Source organism: Nicotiana sylvestris, chromosome 5 (assembly GCF_000393655.2).
Source record: "Nicotiana sylvestris chromosome 5, ASM39365v2, whole genome shotgun sequence".
Classification (NCBI taxonomy): Eukaryota; Viridiplantae; Streptophyta; class Magnoliopsida; order Solanales; family Solanaceae; genus Nicotiana; species Nicotiana sylvestris.
In genome coordinates this window covers 156,375,953-156,399,911 of record NC_091061.1, presented here as the reverse complement: position 1 = coordinate 156,399,911, position 23,959 = coordinate 156,375,953, and the positions used below count along the sequence as shown (strand labels likewise).

The following is a 23,959-nucleotide window of genomic DNA, read 5'->3' as shown; positions in this document are numbered from 1 at the left end:
CAATTTTTTTTCCAATTTATACTTTCATTTAGATAGTTTCAATCTGCAAAAAATTTCATTACAACGTACAATCTAATGTTCATGTATCTAATTCAAGTCCTCTTTGTCATTATTATTTCTTCTAGCCGTCCTATACATTTATAGGTTAAAAAAGATATAAAAACAGAAGCCTAAGCAAAAAAGTCAAACAAAATATTTTACTTGCTTGATTTCAAGAACCACCAGCGAAATAAAACATTTGATTGTTCTCACTGATATTACACTAGGTTTCCTGTTAAAATCCTCTCAATTCCTGAGTCCTTGACTTTACAAAAAAAAAAAACACTTTTCCTTTAATTATGACAAAAATTGGAGTGAGTCAAAGCCACATCACATAATAGGGTCCATTTTGATAGTATAACTTATCAGAGTCTATTAATGAACTAGCATAGCTTGTGAGAGACAACAATTGACCAATTCATATAACACATCACCCTTTTCCTTTACAATAACTTCTCTTTTCATCACACCACTATGTGGGGTTGATATCAAACTAATGACTTTTTGTTGATGATTTTGATGCCCGATCAACTTGAATGTATCTCGACTAATTTCATAGAATACCTGCTATTATTCACCAATATAAGTACTAGATAATTTTGTCCACCAAAATTTGGATAAACGGAAGAAATCATAAAGTGTTATTACTTCCGCTAAAATTTGAACCTAAGATCTCATGATTCTCGATTCATCTAGTATTTTTTTTATTTATTTTTTTTCTATTCTATATCTTTCCTTTCGAGGGGGTGGTGGCTAGGTGAGGGCAAAGAAAATGTATCCATGAGAGAAGGGCAAAAAAGTTGTTTTAAAAGCTAGAAGTCAAGAGTGGGAACATTTGATGGCCCATTGCTCCCCATTACTTTGCTGGATTGAAAATTTTGTACTCTAACTTAGAAATTATATGGTTGACTTCATGCCTAATACTCATTAATCATTATCCTGCTGATGCTGAAAAAGAACAACAGAATTCGAAATATAAAGATTGGATTACCTAAATTTTTGCATATGATTCAAATATTTTATGATTTTTTTTATAAAAAAAATATTTATTTAAAAACTACATAAAGAAATACCATAAACCATATAAAAAGTCCTTTCAAACTTTCATAATTGAAGATACTTATAAAATATTTGAAGGAACTTTAGTCAAGGAAAAATTTGTTCGACTGTTACAAAAAATTGGACCATGAATATCTATTTTTTTCTTGTACTGTTCGCTTTCAAATTGCTTACAGTATGATGACTGTAGGTTTATACATAGACCTAAGTGTACCCCAAAATCACCAACCCATATTGAGCCCAATACAAAATCATCCAACCCAGAAACTAAAGGGGAGAAATTCAAAAATAGTCAGATTTACAAGTGGTCATTCAAAAATAGCCACAGTTTCAAAAGTAATCGAAATTTAGTCATTTTTTATGTAAAGATAAATCTGAACGAAAATACTGTTCAAAATCCAGAAAAATACTGCAGCATAATATACTGGAGTTCCAGATTCAATTATAGTTGTTCTCGCTAAAGCCCGATCTGATCCCGCTTGAGCGACAGGGAGAAATCCTGATCTTCCAATTGCGTCAATACAATAAGATAGATGCCTGAATCGCTCCGCGGCTTTATACACCCCAAAAAAGAATGAATAGGCGAGGCGCCCAGATGGAAAAATTACGATAGAAATAAAGCTTGGAAATGAAGGATGCGCTCGTGGAAACAATGAGATCATCAATATAAACTATAAGATAGACTTGAATGTCTGTCAGACCTCGCCCAAGGAGTGGCAGATTTGGATGGAGTCTCGCTTTGATGCTGGGGAGATGAGATCTATAGATCTGGATAGAGTCTCGCTCATAGAGGAAGAGTACGTGCGCTAGCGCGCTACAACTTACGTAGTTGATCGGATCAGATAGCCCTTCCTTCGGGCAAGCAACCAAACCCGGCAAACTCCAGTATAATATACCGGTCTAGCATAATATACTGGAGTTTGGAGCACCGGTGCTCCAGTCTCCAGTATATTATACTAGAGACAACAAAATATACCGGTCCAGCATATTATGCTGGAAGTTCATATACAGGTGCACCGAACTCCAATATATTATGTTGGACTGGTCTCTGTTGCAACAAAATAGCGGTTATTTTTCATTGACTTGGTAAACGCTGGTTATTTTTTAATGACCAGTCCGAAAACTGGCTAGACCGTGCTATTTTAACAAACTAAAGGCCTAAATGATCCATGTAGAGCCCAACACAATACTAACCCAAAGTATACAGCTCTTGACATTATTCTCAAAGCTCAAATCCGAGATCCATAGCCTATGGTTGAGGTTGCAACAATCCCAATCATGTCCCTTGGCTAAGGAACCATTTCAGTATGACATATAGTGGTGGCAAAATGGATAAAATAATAGTTACTCACCCATAATATCTATTATATAGTGGTGGCAAAATAGATAAAATAATAGTTATGGCAAAATGGATAAAATAATAGTTATTCACCCATACTATCTATTATATAGTGGTGGCAAAATGGATAAAATAATAGTTATTCACCCATACTATCTATTATATAGTGGTGGCAAAATGGATAAAATAATAGTTATTCACCCATATTATCCATTAAAAAATGGGTACGATAATGAACTTTTTTTTTAAAATGGATCAAATAGGGTACAATAATGAACTTTTTTTTAAAATGGATCAAATATGGATAAAATCCATATTATCTACTTAAAAATAAATAACCATTGAATTTACTTTTATATTTGTAAAGACTCAAATTGGAGATTTCTCAAGTACAGAAGACTAAAAATTCTCCCACCAGTGATATTATTCAAGAAGCTATTGATAATACGGATATCAATATTATCCACAGGTTAACCATTTTCTTTCTATATTAAATATGAGTCAGGTCGAATAATTATACATTTTTATAATACCCATTTTCAACCCGCCCATATCTGACTCCTCGTCCATTTGCCACCCCTAATGACATAAAAGCTGATAGTAGTTGAGCTAACATCCAAACCTCCCCACCCACCACACCACCTCCCCGGCTGACAGTTGGTTTGAGGTATCATTTGATCCTATGTTTTTGCAATACAAATCTTCCTTCCGGTTGCTTTATGCTACAAATCTGGTATAAAAGAAAGATTTAAGTAAAATATTTCGCACCCTTCAAATGATAAAAAGACATGAAATCAAAACTCTCTTTACCATACTTAAAACTTTAAGCATCAAAAATAGGGTGAACAAAAAAAATAAGTTATCAAACTTAACAGTGTATAAGTTTTATAGGTAAACTGTACTATATCATTCCCTGAGATGTATCAATTTTTTGAATGACAACCAATGCAAAACTAGGCCACTTAAAATAGGACAAAGGAATAGCAATGATAGATACCTCAATATCATGCCTTTGATAAAAATCTAAGGTAATTGTACCTCGCAAATCCTATAAATTACTGAAGACGCTAGGCTAGGTAACCGTCAGAAAGATGAAAAACAAAATCCGTGAACTGAAAAAGTAGAAAGCATAGCTTGGATCAGATATAGAAAACAAAGCACATGGCCTTGTTCTCTCAAAACATCAAAACGATCCCAATGTGTCAATGATATTCCACGATCAAGACATTGAAAGTTGTCACAAGCAAACTATACATTCACTAAGACCTTCAAGGGGGCATATAACTCATTTAGGAGATAGTTTCCGTTTTACCTTCCATTAACTCTCTGACTCTCCAATACGCTTAGACAATTTTTAGAAGTCTTGCACTTTTCTATGGTACACAAACCACTTCAAAGAACCATCAAAATGAAGATTAGGCATGAGAAGATCCTTGTTTGCTGTCATTAACGAGTGAACCAACTGTTTTAAACCAGCGCATAAGATTCCGATGGTCCTTCACATAGAGCCAAGCTTGTAGAAATGGAAAGAGGCTTTCATTAATTCCTCGCTCTTCAATGAACCTATGCAGCGCATCTCTCATTGCCTCATCAATATCTCTGCATTTGCATAAAATAAATCAGATCTTCCACTTCACAAAGTTTCCAAGTCTCAGTTGCACATTAGACCCACTGTTTAACAACAAAAGGCCCTCCACCACTTGACCTTTTTTGTGCATGAATAATGCATAAATACATCAGAGCAGAGTCATCTTGTTTGAGAACAAAGAAAAAATATAGAAACAAAACTCAATCGCACACAACATCCAAAAGAGAACAAGCCCTTGTGAAACTGGAACAACAATATCCTTTTGATTAATCAGAAACTGGAATAATATCAGACATTAAAAACTGGAAGTAAGCATTAAAACAGCAAGATAATTAAAATTCCACTCCGGTTGATCTAAACATCTAAACAGCTCAGTTAAAAGAGTTGAGAAAAACCAGTTATCCTTTCATTGACAACATACAAATGCACAGATCGAAGAGAATGGGTTTTAGCAAACAACATCTTCAACTAAGAAAACTTCGCCTTGTAAGCAGCTTCAGCAGGTGTCTATGATCCATGTTCACAAACTGTTGATTTCATTGCTCAACAAAGAACCTCTAGAAAAGTAAATAATTGATTTAACAGAATTGTGTGAACCCACCCCAAAACACATGAAACAAAGAATGACCAAATTCCGGATTCATCCTAGGCTGACAGATATCTCACTTTTCCTACCCAGTTAACTCTTTTACTCCTACATATTCTCTTTCTTTAACTCTACTCAAAATGATCAGGTACCAGCACCATGCACTGTTTATAACTTTGATTATTCTAATTATCACAACCGATTTAACAAGTCTACGTTTCTGAACATGTGTCTCCATGAAGGTCGGCAAACACCCTAGATAAACCCCCATGACAGCCAAGAGGAACAGATCCCTTAAACAACAATAGTAACATTTGTTTCAACACTGGCCATAAAAACCTTGTTTCTTCCGGTTCATCTAGTAAACTTTTGCAAACTGGGTGACCGAGAATAGCTCATAAGCTACTAGAATAAATTTTCAGATCATCAAAAAGCTTCACTATTTGCTCGGGTCAAATTCCTAGGTGGCTGCATCAGAGTTCAGAGTTGTTCACATCCAATCAACTCAAGACAAATTCATACTGCACCAGCACTAAAACAAATACTACTTTTGTTTTAAATCTTGACTAAGACAGATACTACTTGGCCAAGAATAGTCTTTCGGCCATCTACTTTGATATTACCCATATATTAAGGCTCCGGTGCTCACGCTTCTGCCTCATAGATATTTTTCAAGGCCAAGTACCCCTTTAGCTACCATTTCCATTATTGACTCTCATCCATCAAAGTTTTGGGAAGTTGAAAAGCAAAGATGTGGTGGTCAATGAATTGCATTCTCAAATTGTGTGGAAGAACCGAATTAACAGAAGCAAACACCCAAATAATTTTCAAATCAAATGTAGGGTTATGAAGTGTAACTGGAAGACCATTGAGGCATCACATCGTTACCTGGGTGAACCCAATTACCCAACGAGAAATCAAAAGAGAAAAAAAACCATATAAGAACCAGGTCGAAAAGTTAGATTAAGGAACAGATTGATTTAAGAAATGGGAATGGAAGGGAAGAATGGATAAGAAAGAATGGTGCATTTTCAAGTCAATCTATGTAATCTTACTCATTACTCTTTTTCTATTAGTATATCTTACTCATTGTTCTCATTCTGGTCATTCTACTTCATTTCCTTTCCATTCTAATCCAATCAACTCCTGATGGATAGCTTGTGATTGATTGTTATATAACCTTGTGTTGTTTTAGTTGGAACATCATTTATTCATTTAGTACAAGTGTCCATCTCCTTCTCTTGAGTCTTGATTAATGTGTTGAATCTTGACTCTCTTGATACCCCTACTCTGATTCTACACTGTTATCATGCAAAAATGCTTAATGCATATTCACGAATAGTGATAATACTCATGTAGATTCAGTTGAAAGAAACTTGAAATTCTCCTTGCAAAATAAATTTAAAAATATCCTACAGCGTGTTGTAATAGGTTATGATAGTTTACCCTAAATCATTCCTCTTACAAAACTCTGACCTAGATAAAGAAGAATAAGTAATCTAGGCATTTAAACTCCCAGGTGGCTGGCTTTGGTGCCCAGACGAAAAAGAATTCAATTTTACTTTCTTGATCTGAATGCTAGGAAGATATATGGTGTGTTTGCATCACTTATCTCTACAAGATACATGTTATCCATAATTTTCTAACTATCCTGATGGAAAGATATGGAATTGTAAGGTTTCAGGTTCAGGCTATGTTTAGTTCAGGTTCAGGATATTTTAAAGGAAAAAGAAACTATTTACCTAAATGAATGAATACATGGGTGAAATAAGATTTCTATCGACGAGAAACTGCGGAAACATGACAAGCAAACATAAATCAGCAGCTATCTATTGTATAGTGTACTCCAGTTGCATAGCAAGTCAAAAGCACTGCCCACCAAATAAAATGTGCCATTATTTTTTATTGTGTGCTTAAGAATTTTGATTATACTATCAAATATGGGACTCAAAAAGAAAAAATTCACTTTTGTATCAATTGGTGTCTCACTAAAGTAAGGAGCTTGAATTTTGACTTCCATCCATCCAAATCCAATCGCCTTTATATAGAACAAATGAATAAACAACTAGGTGATGGTGTCTGAATCAGTAGAAACAGACGGACAGCTAAACATCCAAATATAATCGTCGTATATACAGAAGAATGGACAGACAAGACAACTAGGTCATGATGTCTGAATGGGTAAAAATATAGCAGACAGCCAAACCCAACAGCATAAGAAGCATCGGAAAAAGACTTACTGAAAAACTGGGCCACTGTAATTGGTTGGAACAGCAAGAAACCCAGTAGACTCAGCCTTTGGCCTCAATGAAACCGAGTGTATTCCCAGAGCATCTGGATATAGCCCGCAAAGAAAATGCAGAGATTCCTTCTGTCCTGGCTTTGAAATATCAACATGTAGAAAAAGCTGATTGATACCATCCTCCTCCTCATCTCCACCACCTCCAGGAATAATGTTCGCCAACCGCATGACAGAGATACTGATTTCCTCATTTCCATGTGTTCGTCTTAGAACGGGACCACCTTGATCAAGTGCCCCCTTGACCACAGTGAATGGAGTAGGAGGGCTAACTTTCTGTCAATCACCCGAAAGATGCAAAAAGGAAATCAAAAATCACATTAACAGGAGTTGTCACAAATAGCAGCAAATCATTTGAAGCTTAAATAAAATTTAAAACTGAAGTTTGTAAATTCCATACTCAATGACAAGATATTGCTTCAGATTTAAGCATCACGACCTTCATTACAAGTGTTAGGTATGGGTGTCATCATCTATGAGGCTATCACTAAAAACAGTAACAAAATCAATTAAAGACAACAACAACAACAACAACAAACCCTGTGTAATTCCAAAAATGGGGTCTGGGGAGGGTAGTGTGTACGCAGACCTTACCCCTATCTCATAAAGGTAGAGAGGTTGTTTCCGATAGACCCTCGGCTCAAGGAACAATGGAGATAAGATAAAGCAGCCAAGTAGCAAACAATGGTAACATCAGAGAGTAGCTCTTCCAAATTTCAAGAATAGTCAAGATTTTGTCAATTAATTAAGTACAAGAACAATGAAACTACTGATGGGATTTTGGTGTCTGTTTACACTGAGCTTTCTACTTGAGGCATCAGCTTTGCAGACTAAAGGTTATAATCAGCATTCATATATAATGATGTACTCGTATGTTAATATTTGTACCCGAAGACAAGCAAGGCAAAGGATAGAGAAAAAGATATAAGTGACCAGAAATTCACCTGTTGCCAAACAGCAGTCAGTATTTCAGCATCAACACGATGAATATATTCAATTAAAATCAATTAAAGAATATATTCAAATTTCATTGATCGTTCCTTTTTGTTTTTCTTTTTTGGGTGTTTTGATAATAAATCTTAGATGATATTTTTCTAGGTACAAGAAGAACCGTACACTAAAACAAAGACATGGTTTACACTTTTCCATTGAAAATTTTCTTCCCACAACAATCCCCCATAATTATCTATTTCACTCACAAGCTCTAACAGATCCCAGAAGAACAAAATTGCCCCCAGCATCATGGCAACTTATTACATCGTATTGCCATCCCACCCCATATTTCCTAAGAGAAGAACTATTATAAATTTATAAGACTATCCTACACAGTTACTGCTAATCTCGAAGGAATACATATGTGAGTAGGAGAAAGTGTGTAAACACAAAAAAACTGTAATCCCTAACTGTACAACACTAGTCCCTTACTAGTATACCTGAGACACAAGCTTCACAATAGATTGAAAATTTGTGCCATAATGATGGAATTTCTGCATTATGGACACATGGCTTCGAATCATCTTTATGGTCCATAACTTAACACCACTGACAATCCAAGTCTACGAAAGCGACTTGCATAAGAACTCCCTCCTCGCAGTAAGTCTAGGAAGTAGACGCCTTAAAGCTAGTCTTATAGAAGTGCTCAAACATCTGGCTCCTAGAGACCAGCATAAAGGTCTAAAAATGAACAACTGATGTTCTGTGCTCCCTAAACCTAATGCAAACAGCCATGCTTCTTATTTCAACGCCATCTTGACCAATATTCACTATCACATCAACAGAAATCAAAAGAACTCATATCTAACACAACTTACAAATAATCCAATATCATTGCTCAAAAGCATGTAGGCTTGTGTAACTGTTAGTCCCTCGGCTTGATTGATTGAACATGGCATGGGCGTGACGAGGGATTTACATGATGCACCTCGGCACGGCCCTATGATGACGGTGGCATCATGTTGACAAGGCTATCCGACATGGGCAGGTGTTGATGGGCATGGACTGTGGCACGACGGCATGTGGCTTAGGTGCCAAGGCATGATAAGACCATGGCATTGGCACGGCCATGGCAAGGCAAAGACAACGGACAGCAAAAACATAGCAAGGGCCGGAAAAACTAAGGCAAACTAAGGCAGGGCGTGGCAAGGCAGATGGGCGCGGGCAAGGCAGTGTCATGCGCGAGCTGGGCATGCGACAGTGGCAAACATGCACGCAAGGCATGCTGCACGAGGGCATCGCACGAAAACATGATAAGAGATGGCCTGTTGGCATCAAAATTCAAAGGTTGCGCCCATGTAACACACATGCAAGGAAGTTGGGCAGTTTCCTGTTTTTCAGCATGAGTGGTTATGTGGGGCTATGGGCAGTTGTCTGTTTTGAAATTCGAAATTTGAATTCCTTTGTTGTTGGGGATGTCAACTGCTAGGTTAGGATAAGGCTGTGTGCCAAAAACGTTTGCTTATATATGCTTAGACTAGGTAAACTTGTGAAGGCAGAGTGTTGGTTGTCTTTGGTTTCTTTTTGTAAGGCTTTTGTATGTGGTTCTTTGTAGCACGAGTTTAATACAAAGTTGGTAAGAAATTCATGTGCCTTGTCTAATTTTTGTTGCTTTTTACATTCTAAGTATCAAACCAAAACGTGAGGGGAAAAGGAAGAGGGTTGAGTCATTGTCGTGTGACTGTCATGCAGTGTCAAAATGGAACAAAATTGACCCTGCAAGTAACCATCAAGCTTATGTGGCAGTGGCTATGTAGCTTGAGGCAAGATGCTAAATGCTTTTTATCACAGATCGCTCTTAGCTGCTTAGCTTGATATTCACTGCACCGAGAGAGAATTCAACCTCGTGTTCTTACAATTCAAAACAGTTGACTGTATTACCTATAGATGTTGTACTTGGGTGTATACACACTAGCTGCTACCAGGAGAACACTATTGCCAAACTGCATTCACCTTGCATGCATATCATGTTAGCTCACTAGGGCAATTACATACTTTCATTGTAACTGAATGAGTTGTCCATAGTTCAGTGTACCCTAAACCCTTAACGTTGTGCTTGATACCTTCTTCACTCACTCAAGAATTACTCAAGTATCTAGAGAACCCACCCAACAAAAACTAAAAGCAAAAATGTTTACTCTCCTTTGAGCCATCATCCTCAACTCTCTCTCTCTCTCTTAAGTTCTTAACCACCATTCTCACTTCCTTTATCATAACCACTTTTTAACTCATACTCCCTTTGGCCAACAAAGAATGACACATTTTTATATTTAGACATAATTTAACTTTAAATTTTCCATTTTACAATTAATGAGATAATTTATAGGCTATAGCCACAACATTATCTATGACTTGTTTAACTACAAGTTTCAAAAGTCTTTTCTTTCTTTCTTAAACTACATGCTCACTCAGACACACACATAAATTAGGGGACGGATGGACTAGCTTATATTCCACTGCTGCCCACTTTATGCAAAGAGGATCAATCACCTTCTCTTATCATAAATTTAACAAATTAACCCCAATCCTTCAATACAGTCTCCATATGCACACACACAAAAAAAATAACACACACCCGCGCGCGCACAAACAAAAAATCGCAGCACTGACCCCCATACACATAAGATTTAAACTTGGAAAAAAATTATCAAATTCTAACTTAAAGAGCAGACATTATTCAGTTAAATGAACACACACATATGAACTTCAGGGTGGTAGATTACCGGAGGAGGGGTCATTTTGGAGACTTCAAGATAGTGGTCTTTAAGGGACCGGAGAATTATACTGTTGACGGCTGAGGAAACACTCGACGACCGCCGCCATGCTATTGTGCGCCATGGCTGTTGTTGTTGCAGTGCGCTTCCGGCGCATGTTAGAGCCTTCCGCAACATTTTTTTTTTTTTTTCCTTCGAAGCTTTTGTTAACTCTGTTTTTAGTGCTTTAGGCCTTGGAGTTGGGGACAGAATAGTGGCGAGTGCCGATATTTCTCTTCTAGCCCTTGTTGAAAGTTCAGTTATAGGTCTATTACTTTAAAACCATACTTGGTGAAAAAACTTTAGTACAACATATCTATTTTAGAAGCTACCACCTTACAAAATTTCTTTTGGGGTTGGGAAGATTATGCGCACCTCGACTCAAGGGCGTATGCAATTTAGGGGCATCGGATTTATCTAAATCTAATTCTTTCAATAAGGAGTATGTATTTATATGTAAAATTCACAAAAATGCTATAAATAGTATATATGAACTCATAATTTTAAAAGAATAATGAATTTAATGCTAAAAATCTTAAAGGTAATCATAGAGTTTAAATTCTCATTAAGTACTCGCTGCCTTCCAACAGCATAGGTATCACGTAGTGTTTGTTGCCAAAAAATCCTTTCAATCTTATTTGAATTGATGATGATTTTGACTTTTTGAGGATGGTTTTGACAAAGACAACTCTCCAGTACAGGATGTTAGCACACAAATAATAGTAGATCTTTTACATTTAAATTTATCACTTAATGATAATTAATGGTTGGAGGAAATCGATTTCCATAACGATGGATTCTGTGGAAAATAGTTTATTTTTGCAATATCAATTTTGGATTATATTCTAGTGTTTAGTTGAGTATAAAAGCAGATGAAGTGTTATAACTGTACAAAGTGTACGATCGTATTTTGGTAGTACTTCAGCAATTTAGGTTGACAGTACTATTTAAATGTTAATTGAAGCAAATGATACGGAAAAGAGCTGGAAACTGTAATGAAAATGACTACAATTCATAGATTATGGGAAATCACTTTCATCCAGTTGGTGGAAAACATATACTTGGTGAAAAATTATCCAGATCTTAATGTAAGCAAACACTAGAAATACTTCATTATAGAAAACAATTTCCGACGTATAAAATACCTCTACATCTTTCTGTATAATACTATCTGTCGTCTGGTAGTTAATAGATATACACACAACATCATGAGCTAAAACAGATGCTACTGACTTCGCGCAGCTACAGGATACAGCCATTGGCAGAGAAGTTTCCTATACTCTTAAAGACAGAAGAGGGAAGTTTCTGTTGATCAATTTACCAGCAGATCCATGGAAAGATATATTTAGAAGCACTACCACTTCCCTCCTATTATACATGTAAAAGTACACAAAGCAAAGTTGACTAAACAATTTGGCGAACCAAGACCCTTCATGGCCCCCCCTACTCATACAAATACAATCATTCTTGACTTTTAAAAACTGTAAACAAAATTGTTACATTTGATTGCTGTGCTGTAATCAAATGATTAGTCTGTCTCCTGCCACTCGATATCTACCAACGAATCAATTATCTTTGCTTGTGGTTCTCATTTCCTTCTGTGTTTGTTTTTATTAATTTTCACAAACTTCCGGCCTGATTTGTCAGGGCCACTGCTACCCAACGAGAAGCTCCCTCCACCACCAAATTCTTGACTGCTTGATGCTGCAAATGGAGAAGAATTCTGAGCAGCAGCCTGAACTAGACTGCTTGATGCTGCAAATGGAAAAGAATTCTGAGGTGCAGTCTGACTCTGTTGGCCTCCAAACTGGAATGGATTAGGTGTTGAACCAAATGCAAAGCCACCTGGAGAGGGCGAGACAGAAGGTTGACCAAAGGAAGCTGCCGGTGCAGGAGCCTGCATAAGATCCTCAGCCATGCTGTCTTCCATGTTATCATTGTTTCCAGGGGACGCAGCAAAAGCTGAAGCAGAATTCCCAAACATGGGCTGAGAAGATGAATTTGTAGAAGAAGCTGAACCAAATAGAAAAGCAGAACCACTTGCGGCGCTGGGTGTTGCTCCAAAGACCACCGGAGAAGTGCTTGGAGTAGCAAAAGAAGATGAAGATGCTCCAAATGTAAACCCAGAGAGGGCAGAAGAACTAAATGGGGAAGTGAAGCCAGGAGATTTTTGGGGCTGCAAACTGGATCCAAAATTTCCAGCAGTGCTAGAGGCTTGTGAAGAGGCCGAAGTGGCACCGAAGGTGAATGGGCTAGCATTGACTGTGCTACCGGCATTTGTCAAGGAAGATGAAGAATTAGCACCAAAATTGAAGATGCCAGGAGTAGCACTAGTGGAGCTGTTGACAGCATTTGTAGGGGAAGTTGAAGAACTACCACCAAAATTAAATATATTGGGGGTAGTACTGCTGGAGATGTTAACAGCATTTGTCGAGGAAGCTGAGGAACTACCACCAAAATTGAATGTCCCAGGAGTAGCGCTGCTGGAGGTGGCAGGTACACTGGTTTCCGAAGCAGGAGCTGCAGAACTGGCACTAAAAGCAAATGCCAACGGGGCCGTGCCATTTATAGACCCAGTTAACCTGCCTGCTGCACTGGAAGCTGACGAACTAGCACCAAAATTAAATATTCCAGAAGCAGCATTGCTGGTGCCAACTAGGTCATTTTTCGAAGGAGAAGCAGAAACTTGGCCAGTAGTACCAGGCGCAGAACCAAACACGGGAAAGTTTGCTATGGATGGTGATGAAGCAGATGAACCGAAATGAGCAGGCATGCTCCCAGAGACGACAGAAGTGCCAGATCCAGCAACAGAAGTCTGTGCACTAATAAGTGATTCACCTCCTGTACTAAAACCAGAACCCTGAGACTGTGTACTACCTGTAGTAACCGCTGATATTACTGATGAACTAAAACCAGAGATACTATTTCCAGAGCCTGTAGCTGCAAAAGACGCAACCACAAAAGGTGAACTCTTCAAGTTGCCAAAAGTAGTTCCAGTCTCGGATTTGGCTTTCACGTCTGTAGTTTCTGCGGCGGAAGTTGTTGATGGTGCTGAAACTGTTTCTGAGGGAACTCCAAAGAAACCAAATTTGATAGGAGGTTCCTTGGAAACTGAGGATGCTGCACTGGAACCAAAGAGACTGCTCGCGGAAGTGGTAGAGCTGCCTGTTGTGGCACCAATCATACTCACAATGCTCGTCAAAGGGGCAAATATATTTGAGCTACTAGTAGAAATACCATTTGTAAAATTACCTGACAACAAGGCAGAGGTGGTTGAGATAGCAGGACTAGGAGCAAATAGTCCATTACTTAAACCTGAAGTGCTGGATGGAGCACCTAATGAGAAAATCCCACTTGTTGATATTGAACTTGATGGACCAGATGATAATGCTTCTAATTTGCCATTGCTGTCCACAGCCTTCTGTGAGTTATCCAGCTGAAAAGGATTAGGCCGAGCATCAGTTGGGCTGGACGCTAGATTGGATACGCTGCAGGCATTTCAACAAATTTCAGATGCACTTTCAGGTAGTATAAACAAGGGTGCACAAAACACACAAGAATGGACTGTTTTTCCAACTACTCCCTAACAGCTAACTAGTAAAACATTCTGAAACTTGTCATCATCTTCTCTCCACACAAACTTCAGCAACTGCTAGACCACACTCTTGGATGCAAAAGTTCTTATTTTTTTGCTAATCACGAGAAACAATTTCCTCCTGGGTTTACTCATCGACTACATTGAAAAACAAAACTAATACTCTTACATGGATTGATAGTGGATGAGTGATAATAAGAAGAATATTAGATACTTAAGACACATGAGACATCAGGTAGTGGCAGTGAACAAATTGTAAATGTCAGCATGATACTCGGCAATAATTTCTCTTCTTTCGTCTTTGTGCACTACAAATTCAGGGTTCAAGAAGCTTGAAATGACACCGAAATCATAACACAAACTTAGAACTAAGCATGCTTCATCACTTTTGTAATAAATTTGGAAAAAAAAAATACAAGCTCTCATCCACCTTAGAATTCTTCAGAACCTTACAATTCAACATTTAATTGCTCATCTTTTTGGTTGACTACTGACCTTTGTCAACCATTACATTTCAGAGTTATATTGAGAAATTAATTCGCATACCACATCTATTTCAGATAAAATAGTTTGCACTTTGCAGATTTAAATTAAATTTAAAAAGGGGAAAAGAACCAACATTAGTTCCCCGAGCCTGTTTGGCCAAGCTTCTGGGAGGTCAAAAGTGCTTGTTTGCCAAAAGTACTTAATTTGCAAATATGAGGTAGTTGGCCAAAACAGAGAAGTACTTTTGAGCAGCATCAAAAACAGGTTTTCTGCTTTGGGAAGAAGCTACAAATTCTAGCTTCCAAGAAGTGGAAGTACAAATTAATTTTTTCAAGACAAAAATACCCTTACCATAAAATTATATTTTCTAAATTTATCCCTTATTAATTTAACTTTTTACTTTTTTATCTTTACCATCCCTTTTTTTCTCTTTTTTATTTTTACCATATTTTTATTCTTCTTCTCTTATTCCTATTTGGAATAATCTCTTTACTATAAATAGATCTCTTCTTTTCTCTTCCGTGTTTCTTCTTTCATTCGTATACTATTACTCTATGAAATAACAAGGTTAATCACCAAATTCAAGCACTTTCGTCATTAGGTATGATTTCTTTTTTTCTTTCATAGTGTACCTATATTATAGGATCTCCAGTTTGTAGCTTTATTTAAATTTGTTTTGGCGTGCATGGTAATATAGTTAACATCATGCAATACTACCTAGTTTGTTATTTTGCCAAGAACCGACAGTGTTTTTCAAACATGTAACTTGTAAGCACATATGTTCCTACAAATATTATTGGTTTTATATACTTATATTTTATATTGATTAAAATCTTTAATATATTATTACTTTGTTTTTACTATAATTGCATAAAAATAAAAATAAATTAATTAAATTCTTTTATAATAAATATTAAAAAATTCTTTATTATATAATGCTAATTGTAAATTAAACTTTTACGATATTTTATAGTAATTTGGCACTCAAAAGTACTTTTTGGAAAGATTGCCCATGCAATATTTGCCAAATATCGCAAAAGGTACTTCTCAAACGAATTGACCAAACACAAACTACTAATCTTCAAAAGTACTTTTTCGAGAAGTACTTTTAAACAAAAGTACTTTTCAAAATAAGTAGTTTTTGACAGCTTGGCCGAACGGGTTCTGAATCAAGTGCAAACAACAGCTAGGAAATGCATCTCAAAAAACAAAGTGTTCCAGACACATATATATTGAGAAGTACAACTAGGATATCACTAGAAATAAGGTTGTCGCAGCAAGATATTTGCAACAGAAGGGAACAGATAGCTACAAACACTATTATCAGAACAAATAAATAAAAGCATCAGATGATAAAATGGTTAGAATATTGTTGATCATTTTAGGAGTATATTATAGCAGGAACTAACCGGCTCGAGCTTCCTGGCTTTGACCCAGTGACTTGGGTTGATGACGAAAATACAAATGGTGGAACCTTGTCAACATTTGTCTCCTTGTTAGACGCCGTTGCTCGTGATTGGGAACCTGCACTAGGCAGGAAAATGGTGTTCTTGACAGCAGTGGCACCACTATCAGGAGTCTCTGTATCAGATTTTTTGCCTAAAACACCAGAAGGTGTCCTTACTTCCAGCAAAGCAGCAGGTTTGCTCGTGGGTTCAGCAGCACATAATGGCTTCTGGTCAGCAGCAGATATTTCCAGCTTCCCTCTCTCTTCAGCTAATTGAGATGAAGGCCCATTAGAGTTTATGTCCTCTTCTAGCTCAAAAGAATCCTGTAGAATGCACCACAACAGACACGATAAAAAGGAATGTCTACCATCTAAATGGCAATGGCCAATGAAGACCTGAACATCAAAAGAACCGTAAAGGCATAAACGGATAAGAACAAAATAGCAAAGCAGTCCGCAAATTGAATTCATAATGGCCAGTGAAGCAGCTAAAGTCACACAAAAGAAACAAGCAAATAATATTTCCCACCTATATAAATGCTAATACCAGAATAGTGGTGGTAATGATTATAGAGCAGAATTAAATAACTAACAAAATGATCACATGGGAAGGGAACTTTATCTATAGAAAAATAACCATTCATACACAGAAGATTATTTTCCAAAAATAAGTACAATATGAAGTTGTCAGCAGTATCCACGAAAATAGCACTATCCAGTGTCAATTTAAAACTTGTTAAAGTCAAAGAATCTACATGCAGAGAGAAAAAAGATGCGCACCTCGTGTGCACTCATCTTAAAAGCTCGTTTCTTGGGAGGAGGTTGAGTTGCAGACTTGTTTACTGTGGAATTGGTTTCAACAGTGGGTTGAGTATCTTTAAATGAAAAGATTGTGTCGTTTTTTCCTTTAGCAGCTGACTCGCTAGCAGAACTACGCCCATTTTGTTCAATTTCCCCTTGCTTCGGTTCACGGGGATTGGGAGGAAATATTTTAGACCAGTTCTCCAGCTTATAGCTATCGTGTGCGCTCTGCAGCAGCTTGGGTGAATCTAAATCCTCCAAGCTTCTAAGAGCTCGTCCATGAAGCATGTTCGGTGTCAGTTTATTCTCTTTCCCTGCAGCTAATTTGGATTCTGATGATTTTCCCTTTGGGGTCATCTTTTCGAGATGCTCCAATATCTTTGCAGCAGTCTCACTGGACTTTGGAGGAACGGCAATATGCCTTGTAGGCGTGGTTTTATTATCTTGGACATCTCCAACAACTTTTGATACCTCCGGATGCAGGTTGCTGGCTGAAGCAACTCCAGCACTGGGACGTGAAACTCCAAAAGATAGAAGATTAGGTTTCTGCCTAATCCTACGCATGGGACCAACAGATCCAAGATCATCATCCAGAACATAGCTTCTTCGTTTAAGGGCCTGAAAGAGTGAAAAATTACAAACTAAATAAGCAAATAAGGAAAAGAAGTGAAAAGACTAAGCTCATTTGATGATAACACAGGTACACAACGCAAAGGAGTTCAGAACAACATAGTAATATGTAAATAAATACCTGTTTAGAACCAAAAAGTACATCGTGCTCCGACACTGACCTAGATGATGAACACCCACCATTGACATAATTTGTCAAGCTGGTAGCCTGGTAGTAGACCAATTTTAAAACAAAAAAGTTCAGTCACACATAAAATGATTTCCAAGATAGAAGTAAGCAGAAAACAAACAAACCTTCTGAACCTCAGTTTGACGAACTCTAGAGTATGGCGTACGAGCCATGCTGTATATAGCAGATCTGCCATGAGATCTTGGAGTGGTAAACCCATTTTCTCGAACCCCAAGAAGACCAGCAGTCCTAGTTGTTGCTGATGGAAGAGGTGATTTTTGGACATACTGTACATTTCTTAGCAGAGGTGTATCTTCTCTCACAGCTTGACTACGCGTGCTCAGCATTGACGGCGACACCTTTGATGACCTACTCCCCATGTAAGCTTTTGCAAGCTCAGCAGGGGATGCAATATCATCTTCAAGAATCTGGAAACATGAACCATAAATATGTCAGGCTACCAAGAATCTATTCGATTCTGGCAAAGTCAACAGATTGAGTATCCAGAGAAAATAGCCAGAAAAGAACACTAGAGAATAGGATCTAACCCTGGAATTCGTTACAGGAGTTGCGACAACTCCACCAGATGTAACCTTCACAGACCTATTTCCTTCCATCAAGCTGCTCGAAGAATCCAATGCACGTCTAGATAGAACGGCCTCGGCTCTTTTCTCCTCATCTCCCATAGGCACGTCTGCAGCTTTTGAGCGCAAAAGTTCTGTCAAGCGATTAATCTCAGTTCTGCGCACACAACACTTCATGTTAGTAAATATCTACATTGAAATCGAGTAATAGAAAATTCCACTAAACACTATCTAATGCCAGTAATTATACGGCAAGGAGAATTGTACATACGTCAGAATTTATATGCAGACGACACCCTCTTGTGTCAAGCAGAAAGAAAAGGAAAACCTTTTTTTAGATTAATTCTGCTGGTTTTTTAAGGGATAACTAGCCTTTACATAAACTTATCAAAAAGTCACCGATTACTGGTCAATGAAGCATACAACATAGTAAGACTGGAAGATATATCAGGATGCAAGGTAGGAATAATACCTGGGCATGCCACTAGCTTCAAAGCTGAAAGAATTATACGTAAATGTGAAAGGAAGTTGGCAAATTGGAAAGACGATACTTGTGATTGGGAGGTAAATCGGTACTTAGCAGTGTTTTTAAATCCATCATTTTGTCGGTCAAAGCAGTGAAGCAATGCAAAATGAGGCAGATGTACGCGAGACAGATCAAATGATAGAATTTATTAGTTCAATAAATGTGCAGTAATACTGATTTTTTGTTATTTTGTAATGCAGAGGCCCAGCACCACTAGAGGCTGGAAGAAGAAGATTTTACGTTACCTCATCAAAAGAGAAACAGATGCTTCTACAACGACTAGTTACCAGAATTTCCGGAAAGGGTTATCGTAAAGTTCTTCTTTAGGTGACCCAGTTAATTATCACAAATCTTACCTTGTAAATGTCTTCTGTTTCAACAGCTGCTCAAGCTCTGAGAATGTGCCGTCCCCCGAGCTGCATGCAGCATGGTCATCTCCTTGTCCTGCCACCACTAGTGCTCCAGAATACTCCTTCACAGAGAGGAAGAAATGTTTCCCAGAGGGGACACTTTTATTAGCATTGACCATATATACATCTAAGGTAGAGCAAATCAGCAAACATTTCTTAATAGCAGTGTTCTCAAAAGCAAAGCGCCCAGAGGTGTGACAAAGTTCATGGGGCTTGAGGTGAAAAGTCAGAAGTGAAGCGCATAATATACGAAAAATTAATAATACCAAACATATATGAATTTAGTACTATATTAATTATGTTCTGATGTAAATTCTCTACTTTTTGGTATACTTCTTGTATACGGGAGTTTTCTCCCTTTTGATTAATACAATTTACCTTATCAAAAAAAAAGGTACTATATTACTCAAATTGTAACTAAAATAGCTAATTTCAGCATCAGATATACAGTAATTCTGATATTGTTCCAACTCCTCCAGATTGAGATCCATCCACATTTTTCGTTTTATCACTTTGCACATCATTGTTTGGAGCACAGATTTCTCCAAGGGGCGTGACTTCAACCTGGAAGCAATAACTCCTTGCTTTTTGAGCAAGAAAGCGATGACTTCAATAAAACTACTTGACAAATTATTGAGCTCTTTTGGACACATGGTCACTAAAAGAAAGGATGACAGTCAGCACGGAAGGAATACAAAAGTTGCCAATTAGGAAACAGATGATCCACATAATCAAAAATTAGTACATCAGCACAATGCTCCCACAAGAATAGCATGGGGGTGTTATCAGCTTTCATCATAAATTTTGAGTGAAACATACATTTCTTAATAGATTATGATTATAGCAGGAAAAAAAAAGAATACACAAGCTGCAATGCCTTGGAAGACATATAATCACATAATCAATTATAAAGGCACCATAGCTTTGAGAACAAAATTCAAGAATAATAAACTTACATTGGGACTTGACTCCTGATGCAGATCCTTTGATTCTTGGCTTGGTCCTGTTTATATCAAAATGAAGTCATTGTTGAAAGCAGAATGCTAAGAGAATGCTACTAGTACACCATTCAAAGATTACTTCAGTTTAATAATATCAATCCATAAACTACATCTTAATTCCAATCTAGTTGGTCTCAAACAAAGGTATCATCCCAACAGAAACCATCGCCACTTCCAACCAAATAGCTGAATAGCCAGTGGGTTTCTCAGCTGACAACAATGATCAGATGGAAGGAGAAAGGAACATCTAAGTTGACTCAACAAGGTCAAAAAGATTCTCTAGTTCAGTCACAAGCAGCCAATTCCATGAAAATAGTTCAATCCACATCTGTAAAAATGTACAGCTCAACGTCCCTTCCAGTGCTTTCTCAACTAATCCTATAAAAACTTAAAAGTAGTGAAAAATCAAAAGAATTCATACTAAAGTCAAACCCCATAACGATCTCGAACATGGTAAGAACTCTATCCTCGGTCTCAGTGACTATATAAGCTCAAGTAGAAAGACCTAAAACTTGTCTATTTCATTAGAACCCCATAACAATTACAAACAAGGTAAAATAAAAATCAACCTCATAACGATATCAAACATGGTAAAAACTCACTTAACTATACAAGCTCAAGCAGCAGCACAAATCAGTAATCAAACAAGGTAAAATAAACACTCCATCCTCGCAACTATATAAGCTCGAGTAGCAAGCAGAAACAATCATATATAAAAGTCGAACCTCATAACGATATCAAACATGGTAAAAACTCCATCCACTTAACTATACAAGCTCAAGCAGCAGCACAAATCAGTAATCAACTGTTCTGCTGCACACCCCAATGAACACAACTATCAGTTTCTCAAGTTTCGTAGTTAGACAAAGCAATACTACCAATTGGAAGCTCTAAATCTCTAACTATATCCCTAAAGAACCCAAAATTTGCAGCTAGAAATCACAGACAACGAAAGACAATATTTTCAAACATCAATTTATCATTGAACAACCAACATACACTCAGATCCAATCATCATGAAAAACCCCCCATCCTTTCTTCCTCCAACAAAAATCAAACGAACTCTTCAAAACCCTCATAAATATCCAATCTTTCCCGCTACATGAGACCAATTGTACTATAACTACCGCCTAGCAAAATAACTCTTGAAAATCCTCCAAACAACACAATATTTTCCACTAAATGAGACCAATAATCACATTAATTGATAAATCACGCAATTACATAAATCAATATACAGTACAAAATGTTTTTAAAAAAATTACACGGGGAGTAAAAACCTGGAGGAGGTGGAGGTAATGGCGTGGGGGAAGGGGGGAGGCGCTTTTGGAATATGGAGGAAAAGAAGCGTTGAGCGCCAGAAGTTATGAGCTTTGATGCGGGGTCCACCACGAGCTTAGTAAGCCAACTAGAGTTTCGAAGTGCCGTCGGTGGACGATCGTACGGAGTATTATTCTGGTTCCGACGTAACGGCCTTTTCCTAAACTTTCCTCCGGCTCCTCCTCCTTCGTATGCCGCCGCCGCCGCTGCCGTGCCTTCGCCCGCCGTTGCCATTTTACTGAAAGAGAAGAGAGAGAGAGAGAGAGAACACCGCACCGAGTACCAAAATTGGAGAGAGAAAGAAATGGAGAGAGAGGGGAAAATTAGGGTTTTATTTTCGTTGGACAGACGCAGAAAGCGATGCCCGTTATTATTATTTTTTAATTTAATGGAATAAGCATTAAGCGAAAAAGAAAAAGAAAAAAAAACTCCACTACTGTAGTATTTTATAAAAAATGTGTGGAGTTAATTTTTTTTTAAAAAAAAAAAAGATCTGAGGAGCGTGAGGATCTGTATAATTTGAATGTTGTTAAATTGAGAAAAGTGGGCGGGCCAGTGGGTGACCAAATTTTGGCGCCTGTGACTGTAATTTTAGTATTGCCTGTACTGATGCAACTACTAAAAAGTTACAAATATTTGTGGTGGTGTCACTACCGTTTTACTCTTTACTTCAGTAGTACATCGTCCTCTTGCGAATTCTATCGTGTTTTCATTTCATGTTTTGTTTATAATCCAGTAATTCTCGAGGATCAGTGGCATATGATTCTATTTTCGTTGAATTATAACGTGTTCGTCTATTTACCCTTATATATTCATTTGAATATCAAACTTAGGTTTGAAATCATGACATGCATACATCACGTGTTGAGCTCTTACCACTAACTTAAGAGGTCATTTGATACATGTGATAAGAATAATAATCGCGGAATTAAATTTATCCCATATTTGATTTGGGGTATTAATTAATACCGGGATAACTTTTATACTAAAATAATAATATTTGTGAGATAACTAATCCCATGGGATATCCACTATTGTACCAAACAGCCCCTAAATTTATATTAGGTATTTCTCAAACATGTTAGGTGTATTTGGCACATGAAAAGATGTTCGGTTATACTTCATTTAAGGTCGCATGCACATTTCCAGGCAATCGTTGCACTAAATATTCTTTTGTGCTATAGACTATAGAGTCGCATCCATGCCCAGCCACGGAATGGATGAATGTTTTTTTTTTCCTTATAATTTTATCAATTGTAAAAGTGGAGGAAGAAGAATGGTGTCTCCCGTATGAACAGTTTGATTTAGTGATTTGGCTCCCTAATTATATGTAGAATTTAAATAATATATCATTATATAGTTGCCATTAAATCAATAGCCAATGCTACTTAAATAAATAAATCAATAATCAACGTTGCAAGAATCATCAAATTCATTGAAATTCGTTATATACATTATCCACTGCCGGTAAATCATAGTGACTTGACTAAAGGAACCCACCGGAGCTTATAGCGAAAGCGGGTCTCACAGGACAATTGTCATATGCTTATAGACCCGAACTTAAGTGATCTGTTGATACAATCTAGATAGTCATCGAGCATTGGAGGCTAATTTCATAATGGGACGGCTACATATATAATTTCGCCAACAATTAAAGACTATACTATATTTGGTGGCTATATTTGTAATATTTAGCTCCCTAGTATAAATAGCCCTTAAGGCTTTCATTTGAGAGTTAGCTTATTTTGATATTATGAATGAAAACTCATTGAGAGTGTTTAGGATGAATTCCTATGTTGGTTGATTACTTGTTAAGGTGAACTTGCAAGGGGATTGCTTCCCTTTGAGGGTTGTTCCTATAGTTCTAGGTCAAGTGTTCTTTCAATTTCCTTAGTTGGTTCTCTACTAAATCTCTATCTTTCTATCATTTTATTTGTGTTCTTATTATTTTGCTTCCGCGTACGTATCATCTATCTATGACTAGGATGAAGCTAGGGTAAAACCAATGGAGGTGCGAACCAAGTGATGTTGAAGAATCAGTGGATAAGTTGTGGTTAGGGGTTGCGAGAACGATACCAAATCGAATACTCAATATGATATCAAAATAACATGGGTCAAGCTCGGTTAGTGAGACAAGGGGAGATAAAGCTTCATAGTGGAGAGGGAAACAGCTCGTAATAAATCTTCAACTTGGCCAATAAATCTTTTGAAACTTATATTGCCAACAACATCATCCATAATTTAGCTAAACAGTTTGTATCTTGCAAGATTTGTGAATATATTGATAGTTTACATCCACTTGAGTAAATGAAGATTCAAATAAACAGGATGAAG

General features: G+C 37.2%; 2 protein-coding genes across 2 annotated transcripts; both read right to left on the bottom strand.

Annotated features, from left to right (window-relative positions):
- Window positions 1–3,545: 3,545 nt before the first annotated feature.
- LOC104210407 (uncharacterized protein At2g39795, mitochondrial) lies at window positions 3,546–10,907 on the bottom strand. The gene is made up of 3 exons (XM_009759307.2): window positions 10,627–10,907; window positions 6,852–7,186; window positions 3,546–4,036 (listed from the first exon to the last, which is right to left on the bottom strand). Exons 1-3 carry the CDS (start codon window positions 10,792–10,794, stop codon window positions 3,853–3,855), a joined length of 687 nt encoding a protein of 228 aa, XP_009757609.1. The 5' UTR covers window positions 10,795–10,907; the 3' UTR covers window positions 3,546–3,852.
- A 958-nt stretch (window positions 10,908–11,865) lies between these two features.
- Window positions 11,866–21,961, bottom strand: LOC104210406 (nuclear pore complex protein NUP1). Its single transcript, XM_009759306.2, has 10 exons — window positions 21,586–21,961; window positions 20,261–20,307; window positions 19,251–19,366; window positions 18,333–18,525; window positions 17,910–18,212; window positions 17,737–17,823; window positions 16,965–17,603; window positions 16,147–16,508; window positions 13,909–14,144; window positions 11,866–13,821 (listed from the first exon to the last, which is right to left on the bottom strand). The coding sequence occupies exons 1-10, from the start codon at window positions 21,857–21,859 to the stop codon at window positions 12,245–12,247; spliced, it is 3,834 nt and encodes a 1,277-aa protein (XP_009757608.1). The 5' UTR covers window positions 21,860–21,961; the 3' UTR covers window positions 11,866–12,244.
- Window positions 21,962–23,959: the final 1,998 nt, after the last annotated feature.